Below are 12,883 nucleotides of genomic sequence, written 5' to 3'. Positions count from 1 at the left end.
ACTACTCAGCTGCCTTTCAAGACAAGAGTAATTAGGGCTTATAGGTCCTATAGGGGGTTTATTTGTCTTGGGAGCTACCTGCAGCCTGCTACAGGCAAGTCTTTTTACACTAGCATTGTTTTGGAAATGTGTCTGTATGGATTGGGAGCAATCCTACCAGAAGGAATTGTTTCTTTGAATATGTACTAATCTGACTGACTCTGCCTATTTTAAACAAGAAATGTTGTTTCGTAGAGTGCAGTACACGGTGTATACATTTGATATAAACAGCGTTACTGTGTCATTAGCAGGAAGATGCTTCAATTCTGTTGGTACTGAAGAAACATTGGGATTTAGACAGTAACTTTAGTCCAGAGCTGTTTCACCTTGAGGGCAAAGTTTTGTCTGCTGTGCTTTATGTGATCCGAAGCTGCCTTTGGGACTAATATATGCCCTTGCCACCATCTAGGTTATTTGCTTTTATGTCACACAGGCCTGAACAGAAAAACCTGTGGATCTTTGTGTAGAACTTCTGTCCACTTTTCATCCACAGAAAACACACACTTTGTTGAAGCCTGGTCTAGAGGTAGTTTTCCTTCAGAGTATGTAGACATAGACAAGATGATGTTGAACTTGTTCATACCTTTATTTCTTCTCTGCTCCTCTCTGCTTTTAAGTGATTGTAATGTGTATGCAGAGAGGAGCACCTACTTCAAACTCACCTTCCCGGGTCTGCCATGATTGTTCTTCATGTTCCTCAGGGACTTAAACCAGCAAACCAAGAACCGAATCAGTGTATTTTGCAGTTTACCTTTCTCATCTCTGTGGCTGGGCTTTCCTTGGTTTGGTTTTGGTTTTAATGACAATCATTTCACTCTTGTATTGAGGCTCCCCAGATACTGTTGCGTTGCTTTCATATAGATTCATGAATTCAAGACTTCATCAGGGTTTCTCCACAAGGCTTATTCTTTACACTTTAATATTTAGTAATATTTCTGGGAACACCATTAATTCTGAGCACTTCATCAGCTTTATATATTACATATTTTTGCCTAGCAACTTTGCTTCACATCTTGTTTCCTTCACACAATCTTATATTCATGTGATGCCTTAATCAATACAAGAACAACCTGTGGCATATTATTTTCTCATAATTTGCTGCTGTAAATGGTGGCAATCTCTAAGAAGACTGGGCTGTGTATGCAGAATACCAGTTCAAGAATCCTGCTGCAAACATTAAACTAAAAAGCTTTCTGCAGTAAATAGCATTCTGACAAGAGCAAGAGGAAAATGGTTCACTTTTTGCACATTCTTTCTTTCCTACCATAGTAAGCAAGGCCTTGCTTACTGCTGCTTAACAGAACAGCTTTACAAATGTAAATGTCATTGCTTCTGCTTTGCATGCATTTCTAGTTTAAATTGCAATTGTACTGCTGTTGCTAAGAGTCTGCTGAAGTCTGATTCTATAAAACTTCTTTGAAACACAAATGTTCAGCCTAATGTCATTGATCAAATTGGGTCTGAGAATAGTTTATCAGACTGCTTTGTGCAAGTATGTGTGCTTGTACTCCCTGACTGTGACCATGCTGCTGTTTCACTCATGAATAAAAGGTTTCTGTACGTTTGTAACTCAGAATTCTTGTAATTAAAGTTGTTGTATTAATTTAAGTGAATATATAGTTAATTCAGCTACTATAGCTTGTACATGTTTTAACAATAATAACTATTCTGGTACCTCTCTTAACAAAATATTTTCTTTAATAAAAATTATTCCATTATTACTATTGTTATCATTATCTGTATAGTACCCCTACTGCAGAATTAGTCATAAAGATAATGAACACAAAACTTATTTTCTGCATTTCAACTATATTTTATTATATGTCTAATGGTAACTTTTCATTATAAAATGTTAGAAGAGCAAGTAACTTACACTCTTTTTCATTAGCTTCTGTAATTAATGGTGTATGCTTATTAAATTTTTTAAATGTTTGTCACATGTCAAGGACAATCTACCATATGCTTTATACTAATCAGTACTTTGTTTATTTTAGGATTAATTTGATTAATTCAGCAGCCACTTTTTAAATGGAGCCAGCATAGCAAAGGAGGCTTTGTCTGAGTTTTCCAAAGACAAAATAAGGCTCCTCTTCTTTACCAGTAGCCAGATCCTCAGCAGATGATTCAGGCAGAGCCATAAGTGAGGTTCTGTATGAAATACAGTTATGTAGTTTGCCTTTTAAAAAACATAGAATTAAGTGGCATTCAGAATGCCTCTATGTGCAACATCCAAGGTTTATAAACAGTAATTTTCTTTCAAAAAGGGAAAAAAACCAAACAAAATTTGCATGATGTGTATTTCAATGAGACTAAGAAATGAGCTTTACTTTTTCTTCAGTGGATGGTGTATTTTCTTAGTCCTAGAATATCATCTACCTTTACATATCAGCTCTGGTCTTTCTTATAAATAGCTTTGTACCTTCTTAGTAAATTAAGAGTCCCTTTGATCATCCTTCTCTACACCCCTTATTGCTAATGTGAAGCCCTTCTAAATAAGACTTGGTACTATGTCAAACTTATTTAGCAAACATGATATTTCTGAATAATGATATCAAAACGTTTTAAGAGATGTTGATAGTGTTTGTATATTAAGACAAAAAAGAAAAATAGCACTAGAAAAGGAGCTTTTATACCTTGGAAAAATATTTGTGTATATTTAAATAAGTTTATTTGCAGAGCCTCATTTGATTTATATTGGAAATAGTTTCTGACTTAGGATTTGTAGGAATGGTAATTTTTATGGTCAACCATCTGTGATAGTTTTCAGTTCACAAACATAATAAAAAATCTGACATTGTCTCCATGAAAAGTTTACTTTAAATTCAGCCTTTTGGGCACAGGAAAGGTTTCTTTACAGTTCTAATATGTTCGGCATTGATACATTTCATCAGGCTGATACACTGTAATGCAACACAGAGCCATAAAATGCCATTCAACCTATCTGAATAATTTGTTTGGAGAATGTTAAACTCAAAAGTATTTTGCTATATTGAAGGAGATAAAAATATCCTAAAATGCAAAATGGTTGGTTCTGTTACAGATGGCTCATATCAATAGGTACCAATGTGGTATTGTAGTTCATGTAACCATTCTAGACAGATAGATCCAGAATGATTAAATGAATGATGACATATATATATTTGTGTGTTTGTGTGTGTATTTATATAAAATTTATTTATATATCATTTTGATTGTTAACGTGTTGGGTAGAAATATTTTGTTTATATATCATAATCCAGTACAGGAGAAAAATAACAGAATGGTGTGTAATAGTATTTTTATAAAGTTCTCCACACATATGTTTAAATAGAAATATGTTTTACTTAATACTGTGATGCTTGCTCATTTATATATTAGGCACATATATTGTCTAATATACGTGGGTAAAATTTTGTTGTTTACAGGCCAACAAGCATTAAAATCCTAGCCCACTGCACAAATGCAGATGGAAATAAATGTCATTATGAACAATTTATTCATTATGAACCATACTGCAAGCTTCAATAGTTCTTTCACCTCTCTCACAATCCAGGACCCTGAAAATTTTATTTGTTTGCGTGTTTCCCATGAGGATGAGCAGTTCCTATTTTCCTGAGCATCTGAAATGATTTTTTCTAAGTTACAGGTGCTTTTAACGTTGGGTGACCAGCATAATTCATTGCTTCTCACTGATTTTCTACAGAAAATATTTCACATAATTTATCTCTCAATGTTAAGGAGGAATCTGGATTTAATTCACTCTCAGTATAAACTTGTCTGCATTTTTTAACTCTGTGTTTTCTGTTGAAAAGTCTTATCTAGCAAGATTTCTCTTGGCAGAAAACTATTTTTGAGTTCAGAGATGTTGCACCTAGTATAATCACTGGTTAATTTTGAAATAACTTGAGGCATGGAGACTTTTCTTTCTATGTGGGTGCTCTTTGCTGCTACCAAGCATCTTGGCCCAAGGAATATCACACCAAGTCTGGTCTTAGATCTGTTAGGAAAGTATTTTCTTTCTAGTTTGAATGGTAGCTCAGAACTAAAATTTGAGTGTTTTGAGAAAGCTAAGCCATGAAAATTTGTTCCAAAATCTTGAGCTGAAATTAAAGAAATAAAGATATTAGAAAAAAAGGTCTGAAAAGATATTTTCAGTTAACGCCTCTTTTCCTTGAAATCTTAACACAGTTCAATAAAAAAAATCCCTGCAATTTTTTTCTAATGTTCAAAGTTCATCTAAATCCTTTTGTTTCTACTCTAAACTTTGCCAAGTTTTTTGCATTCTCTTCTTCCTAAAAAGTAATTCTCATCCTAATTAGTGTTTCTCTTCTCCTTTGATATCAATATTTGACTTTTAATGCTGCTTTCCTGCAAGGCTGCTCTGATCTGGTAATCAGTTATTGGATTAAGTATTTAGAATCTATTGCAGCTTTGTTGGCAAAAAATTCCATTTTTCTGATTTCAAACTAAAGAAGGGAGAAAAGACTAGTGAGTTTTGTGGAACTGAACAGTGTGGAGCCCATAAAATCTGAAATGCTAACACAACTTGGCTACATCTTGACTCTAAACTTTGGTGATTGGTTGATTTTGTAATAAGCATAGACTTCTTATGAACAAGAATCTCTGAGTTTACACTGGCCTGTTAAAGGCTAAGTTTCACTGCATGACTTCTAAGGATATATAAAATAAAAATTACAAGCAAGTTTTCCTTTAGAAGACTCGAAGAAAGTACTTGACAGACCCACTAAACCAAATGCTGACTGTAGTGTAAAATGCAAAAGAAATTCAGTAATACTGAAACTATTGCTTTAAATTTAGTAGAGCATGAAAATCAGAATGGCATGAAAATTGATTCTGGTAAATTCAGCACATCCTATCCAGTGTTTCAGGAAATACCATTCATTTCATTTAGGAAATACTAAAAATATATCTAGTACATCACATTTTCCTGATAATGAATTTTTTCCCTTTTTTTTTTTTAACACCTTATTAGTGTTTCTAACGTATGGAAATGGAGAAATTTGAAGACATATTTTACAAATACGTACAAGTTTTGACATACTTATTTGTTTGAAAAGAAACAAGAAAATAATAATTGACTTGGATTTGTAAGATTGGTTTGCAGGGAGCAACAAAAATACTGCATCTCTAGCCATATTAGTTATTATTTCACAAAATTAAAAATGTTGGAACAATATGTTTTACTTGTTTGAGGATAAGATGGCCTTATGCTTAACATTAACTAAACATTTCCATGTCCCTGTGAATTAGAAAATATTAACAGAAATGATGTTAAAGGACATGTGTATTGGTGTAGAAGTATTAACTTCTTTCTATAGATTTCTAAATACAGTCTGGATGCTAAATGAACTTGTTATGAGCACAGTAATAACAATCCTTGGTGTTTATAGGTAAAATAAACCAGTGCAATTAGTTCTAAAGGGTAATCAGCACACTCTCTTTGTTATCAAAAGCTAAAATGCTTAAAAATTTTGAAGTGTTTTGCATTTAGCCTATTCCTAATGCTATTTTTACTGGAATAAATTTATATAGCAGCAAATATTTGAAGAATTGCAGTACCCAAACATGGGACAAATCCCAGTTTTTCAGGGACTTGTGCAGTTGAATTATGAGCATCTCCCAGGACAGAGGTCAAGTGACAGAGACTGCATGGCCCCCATTGGGTTATGTGCTCCAGCCCTTAATCCCTGTCATTTTGGGAGGGGAAAAAAAGAAAGTGAAAAACACTAGTTTAAAAATGGGTTATATAGGACTCTTTAGGCATCAGGCTAAGTGTAGTTGATTTTACTTTGGAGCAGGATGGAGGAGGAATTACACTGTCTCATTTGAGTCATGTCTGTTTATGATTTTGTGATAAATAGTTCTGAAATTAATACATTTTTCTGCTCTTAATTGCAGCAGGAAAAGAATCATGAAAGCTCAAGAAATAAAGGTAAGTGCCAATTGTTTTCAAAATGTGGACATTCTCATAATTATCACAAATGTAGCATTCATTTTTGGTAAAAAACATCTAGATGGATTGTTTGCCAAGTATTCTAGTATTTGAAATGACAAATATATTTTTAGGAAAGGGATTGAAATTAAGAAAGTAAATGTATTAGGTACTATTTTTGGAACCCTGAGATGAACAGCACTGGTTGCTGCACTAGATGGGATGGGCTGCACAGTTTCTCACCAAGTTCATGTCCTTGACTATGGCTGGTTATTATCCTTCCATAAAACATCAGTACCATCAATTTAGCTTCTCCCTTTCCATTCAGTAAATCTGAAACTGGGTGTGATTCCAATTTTTGCACAAATTAGTAATGTCCTTAATAGGTTGCCTTGCAAAACAACCATTGTGGGTGGTCTTTGTGTACAATTGGTATTTTCACCGCACCTTACTCTGTGCCAGTGGCTAAGCACTATCTGAAATAGAATATCCAGGTTAAAGAAACAACATTTTATCAAGAATATTAATACTTCCAAAACTCAAATTAGAGTTCACACCTTTTTTTTTTTCCTAAAACAAAGTATGTTAAGAGAGAGAACATCAAAACCTTGTCATTAAAAATTACTAAGCAAGAAATGAAAGTCAAAATTGCCAGTGGTGGCAGAGCTTGTTTGCTTGATACTTTAGTTTTTTATAGAGATAGGATATGAGATAGTTTAAAAGGGATACAAGGGGAGGATAGGAGAAAGAGCACCAGGTAAATGTTGCAAAGAGAGGAGGCAATTAAGTGACAAGCCAACCTATATCTTTTTTATTACCTTAGGCAGCAATGTGTAATCATATCACCCGAGTTAGCTGTTCTTAATTCAGTTATTTGTGTATCACAGTACTCATTCATCTCAATTTTCTTCCTTTCTCTTGCATGGAGGATAAACACAAACATCTAAAGCCAAGCTAAAGCTGATGGTTGATTGGAGCTGTGTCAGGACAATTAGATTGTTTATGATGATATCATAATTTACATCATCTGAATGACCTATGATCCTTCATTTGAAGGGTATGCATGGGAAAAATAACTGAACCAAAAAATCCCCTTTATTTTCACCCATTTGTGATTTATAATTTTCTTTTCAGAGGTAATACAATATAAAGGTGAATCTTCTCTAGATGTAGTGAGTGTATCCATGATATATTGTTCAAAATGCTTTCTTGTCTGATGACTTAATACAAATTATAAAAAAGACTGTGACAACTCAGATCAGATTAGAGGAATAAATGATTTGTGAATACTGAAGGATTCTGAAATGGGCCATTCTTTGTGGATTTTTATGATTTATGTCAGATATATATGATGTTTAACAGTCTTTCTCACACACCCCACCCCATGCTGTTGCCAGGTGATCATCATGGCATGTATGTGAGCAAGGAGTAAAAGCAGGAACAAAGTAATGAGCTGGATGGGAGTGCCCATCTAATTCATTAGCAGTTATTTTAGTGAACTAACCAGGGAAACAATTTTCAAAAGATTGCCAAGTGTTGTCCACACCTTCCACCAAAGGAGCCCATTAAACTCAACTTGAAGGGAGATATCCATTTTCTCCAGCTAGGCAGTGATATTGGTGCTGAGCTGCACAAAATTTGATGTGATTTTATCTGTAACATCACTTAAGGAAATATTTAACCTACAAAACTTCCTGCAAGATATGTTTGTCTCTGCCTAAACTGACAATTCAACTTGGAAGATTTCAGTGGTCTGGAAGACTAATTATGCACAGAGTAGTCTTTGAAACATGTATGTATCTACAGATATACTTTATTGCATAATGCTATTTTGAGGTGAGTTCATTATTGGGGTTTTTTATGGTATTCTCTTTTCATATTCTTTGAATTTATTTGTTTTCATGTGTTCTTTATCCATGTAATTGCAAAGTTTCAAAAAGATAGAATTTTAACATTTTATATGCTACAAGTGAAATATAACTTTCTACTTAAAATACTGGTTGGTTCAGATGAAACAGGACTAAATAAATGTTTCAGCATGAGCATTTTTGCCTTGTCAACAGGTAACTGCAGTTTGTATGCAGTATCTAAATGTTTTGTGCTCTGCATATGTTCTTCTGAGATACGTAAATTTTCCTCAACTTCTTGGGATGGGTTTCTAACAATATTCCTTACACTCTACATATTTCAGCCACTTCATATGGCAAAAGGACAAAAAGTTTTCTTTTTCTGTGGTTTCTTAACAGTTCTGATGCTTTCAGAAGCAATCTTGTCCTCTTAATTCAGAGGGCAAGTTCCTCCTTACCAAGTGAAATGCTGATGTCTCTGTTGTGCCCTATAACTTCTATGGAAGTCAGTAGTTCAGTATCTAATTTTTATTAATAATTTCATTAGATTGTATTTTTAAGAGGGGAGGATCTTGCAGCATAAGTCAAGTCAAATGCTTTTTGACTTCAGCAGGATCAATATATTAGTATAAAGGAGCATTCTGCATCTTTTATTACATTATAAATACCTATGAATTTTCATTTCAACTAATTTATAAAAAAATCCTATAAAGTATATCTGATTCCTATTTTAGTAAGTATGTTTTTATTGTTCTGTAGTGTTTTTTTTTCTCCTGATACATCTCTGAACTGTTTGTTTTTCCCATCTGTTGCTTCTGTTTTCAGCCTCTAAGTCAATCACACCAGAATAGAAGCCAATACTCAAACACCCCTGTTCTGACACTAGTCCCATCTCTTTCTGATCTGTGATATTCTTTTTCCTGTTTTACTTAACAGGTAACAGATTTTTTTGTACGCTGCTTGAGAAAAGCAACACTACTTTTATGTAAAATACTAGTATTTGTTAACATTTTACAGTTTTAATGGATGTTGGCAAACTTCCTTATGCTTCCAAGAATTTTTTGTATGTGAAAATGATTATCACCAGGGCAAAATACAAATGAAATTAGTTTTATAACACTTCTGTAATGTGAAAGAAATAACAAGGCAATTACCAACCAAACCTTGCTAACTTTTAATTGCTAGCTTGAAGTTCCATTTGACCTTCCTTACCTTTGTTTTCCAGTGTTAACTCCTTCAGACAAAAGAATGTTTTGTTTCCAAACCTGTAGTGGAAGATAAAATGGAAAGTTTTTGTGGTCATTTGGAAACATCAGAAATTGTGTTACATTTAAGCAATGTGCAGAATTTTCTTCCCACCTATGTTTGACTTTGAAGACACTAATGTGCTTTTAATAAATAATGTTATAAACTTTAAAGTAGAAATAGTTTCTGACAATATAATTCTGAAAAAATTTTACTTCTGAAGTACCAGAAGGTTGACCCATTTTAACTATTTGCCAAATCTTAAAGGCATCTCAATTCCTTTTCACAGAAAAAACACTGGAACACAGGAAATGATGAGCTACAAAAATATTTCAGCTAACTGATAGCGTTTCAGATCAGTCCCTAAGCTTAGTAATAGTTTTAATTACTAATATTCAAATATTGAATTTTTTTTTGAGAATTAAAAAATTGGTTTCAGTATAGAGAAACAATGTGTAATAACTTTCTAAAAAGCCACAAGCAAAATCAGAAAAATGTCTGAATTTAGGCCAAGAGTAAGGCAGTTGTGTTGATACTGAGCAATGATACAATAATATAACTTTGCCTAATACTTCTAGCAACTTAAAGAACTTTTCTATCTTTTGAAAGATAGAAAAAGTGCTCCACCTAAGATTTGAAAAATATGCACTTTTCATAACATTTTCAAAGTGTGCATGCAAATAATTTTAATGATATTAATTTGAAGAATTTTTTACTTTAGTTAAGAGCACCTGTCGTGTAGCATACCAGCTGTATAGGATGTTTTAAAATGTTTGCTAGCTACTATTGATATGAGCTTTGAACATCACTAACATTCAAAATTCAACCATTTAGAGAATTTTGACAGACATAATTTTAATTACAACTTGAGTTTCTAAATGTACTCAACACTTCTCACTTTGTGCTTACCTTAATAATCTGAATGTAAAACCATTATTGACTCACAGATTAGTTTCAAAAACATAATTATCTATGATTATGAACATATTGCCTGACTCGTCTGATATCATTAACAAACATCTGTTCCTTTTTTAATCTTTAGCTACCAAAATTAGAGGAGAAATCATATAGGCATCACCTGCATATCTTACTTGCTTTTTCCTCTTTAAATTGTTTATCATACCTTCACAACATTCCTGGTCTTTTTTGAAATCCCAGATTGGTGTAATCTTTTTCTATGCACTCATGAATGTAAGACATGAAGAAATGGAAAAAAGCTTAGGAAATTTTAAAATTTAGGGTACTTGAGGGACAAAATCAGTAAGGCCTTATTTGAATAATAACTTGTAAAAGTGAAATAGTGTCTGGAGATACTCTCAAATGCCAGTGGGTGAACAAACTGTTAGATCTATTCTGCAATATGTCTGTATGTTATTACTTTTGGTAATGGACAAAGCTGTGCATGTTCTGATGCAGAATACATGATACCAGCATCCTTTGTCATGTTAAAACCATTAACTGTGGCAAAAAATACAGTTCATTACATTCTGTAATGTATCCAGTGATTCAGTTTTTCTACTCAAGCATTATTAAAAATATTATAATAATTAAAATAATATATTAATATTATAAGAAGTATAAATATTATACCATAATATTGTATGCAATAATGTATGTTATAATGATAATATAATTATTATATTAAAATAATTGAACAAATTATTCTTAATTTGTTTTTCAACAGACCCCTATTAATTCTGTGTGGTTAGAATTTGAAATGCAATCCTCCTGGACTGAACTGACTAATGTTTTGGTTTGTTATGCTCTGGTAGCTTCTATACTAGATCAGTACATTTCAGAAAAAAATATACTATTTTAGAGAATATGTGTAGCAGCAAAAGGTTGGTAAATGTTTGTCCAATCTGACCTACAGTTTTTGTTCTGAAGTTCTTTTCTTTGTCAGTATGTTCTAATTTACCTGAGTGAATAAACTTTGAAGAGTTGTATGGGATTTTTGAATTAAGTGTGCCAAATCCTATCCCCTTTTATCCTCTTTGTTCTCCTCCAAGGCCTGGTCAACTGAAACTCAAATCTCTTTGTTACTTAAGAATTGTCATAAGAAATGGATTTCTGTTCTGCACCTGAATGATTCTCTTTTCCCTTTCTTACAAAACTTCTACAGACATAGTTTTATAAACTGAATGCTTTGGAGTATTCTTTCTTTATTATTGTATTGGAATGGCTTTTCCATGATTAACAGTTATAGAAATTACAATGGTAAGGTCTGAATCAATTCAGATTATGAAATGCATTTAAAATAAACAAATTTATGCATGTGTGAAAATAATTTTAGTGTAACAGTTAATCTTAGAGTTTATTTTTCAGCATACTTGAAGCTCATTTTTAGAAAGTAAAGTGTGTGAATCAGTGTCAGATATCAGTTCTAGGTGGTATCTTTGGTAAAAGTGTGATTACCTGACACAGAAAGTACACACCCAGAGCAAGGTCTCTACTGTATATACAGATTTATGACAATGTTTTCTTATTTCTTATAAGCAAAGCATTATTGGGCAATGCTGCAATCCAATTTTGAGATCTATCTCTCAATACAGCACAGTATTTGTATATTAACCTAGTCAGACTTGCTACCAGTGTAATGCCACGGACATAAACAGTGTAAACTGCACAAATATGGCCTCACCAGTTGTTATCTTGAGGTAAACACACTTTATCTTTGTCAAGAAATTAATTAAAAAGGCTAAAGTAATAACAAGTGAATACAACATGGTGCAAATATTTTACAAAATTGCAGCATTTACTTAAGATGAATTCTAGACCTACATTCCATACTAGTGAAAAATTGCCTGCAGTTTTATTGTGTTACTATCAGGGGAGGAACAGTATCACATGGAGTTTCTTGAGTGTTTTGTTGCAAATTATGTCTGCATTTTCACAGAGGAGTTATTTCCAACTTTAGACTGCTTGGCTGCAACATGTCCAAGTCCATTTTTGCTATGAGACTAAAAAAAAAAATTTAATTATGCAAAAAATTCTCAGTGGTCAGTGTATATTCAAAAAATCAGTTGGAATAATCAGATGCATCTTTAATTTTTCTTAAGAGCATATCCATTATTTCCACTTTCCATTGCCAGTTCTTAAAAGTATGTGGGGGATGCACATATATTCTGATAATGATTACAGAGATAACTACTGATACTTATTATGTATAATTTATATATAAATGATCCTATATATGTTATGTAATAGTGTATATATAATGATAGTGGAGAAAATATGACAGCAAAAATATTCTACAACTGTGTCTGTTGTTCATAAAAGGATGAAATTCTTTGTGCCTGACTTGTTGGCAGCTTTAAGAATTATACATACAAATAATCTCTTTCTTCTCTGGATTTTCTTTACAGCAGGAAAATGTACATCTGAGTTTGATTTTCTTCTCATATGTAATATTCATGACATTCAGAAATTTGGAAGGGAAAAATATGGTCTGTGTCAAAATTCCAGGCAAGAGCTCTTCTCCACTATGATATATCTATTCCAACAAGAGATGCAATGGTTATTTCTACATGTAGTAGCAGAGCAGAGCTAACATAAGAGATTGGTATCCCTCTTTTGTTTTTTGTAAAACATTCATCTGTGTCCTCCTAAAATTTAGTTGCATTCTGTTAAATTATTAAATCTACTTCAAAGCAGACATTGTGAACTTGACCGGAGAGAATAGGTTCAGTGGTATTCGTGTAGTTTCTCTCTGTAGTGCAGAAACACTTAACTTGAACAGATACAGTGGAGAAGAGATTCAGCCCTGGCAGGGGAGGGGAGTGCTGAATACTGACTGGAATACATATTCATTCCTATTAAG

The 12,883-nt window shown here is 32.9% G+C and overlaps 1 protein-coding gene across 3 annotated transcripts in view; it reads left to right on the top strand.

The window, feature by feature from the left end:
• FSTL5 (follistatin like 5) overlaps nt 1-12,883 on the top strand; it is a 377,325-nt gene that overhangs the window by 142,965 nt on the left and 221,477 nt on the right. For all 3 annotated transcript variants that reach the window (XM_059470972.1, XM_059470973.1, XM_059470970.1), the window contains one exon: nt 5,938-5,971. In XM_059470972.1, coding sequence (XP_059326955.1) covers nt 5,938-5,971 — 34 coding nt within the window. The remainder of the gene's footprint in view (nt 1-5,937; nt 5,972-12,883) is intronic.

This window comes from Ammospiza nelsoni, chromosome 4, assembly GCF_027579445.1.
Source record: "Ammospiza nelsoni isolate bAmmNel1 chromosome 4, bAmmNel1.pri, whole genome shotgun sequence".
NCBI classification, from domain to species: Eukaryota; Metazoa; Chordata; class Aves; order Passeriformes; family Passerellidae; genus Ammospiza; species Ammospiza nelsoni.
Note: the sequence above shows the minus strand (reverse complement) of the source record. Positions and strands in the feature narration are given on the sequence as shown.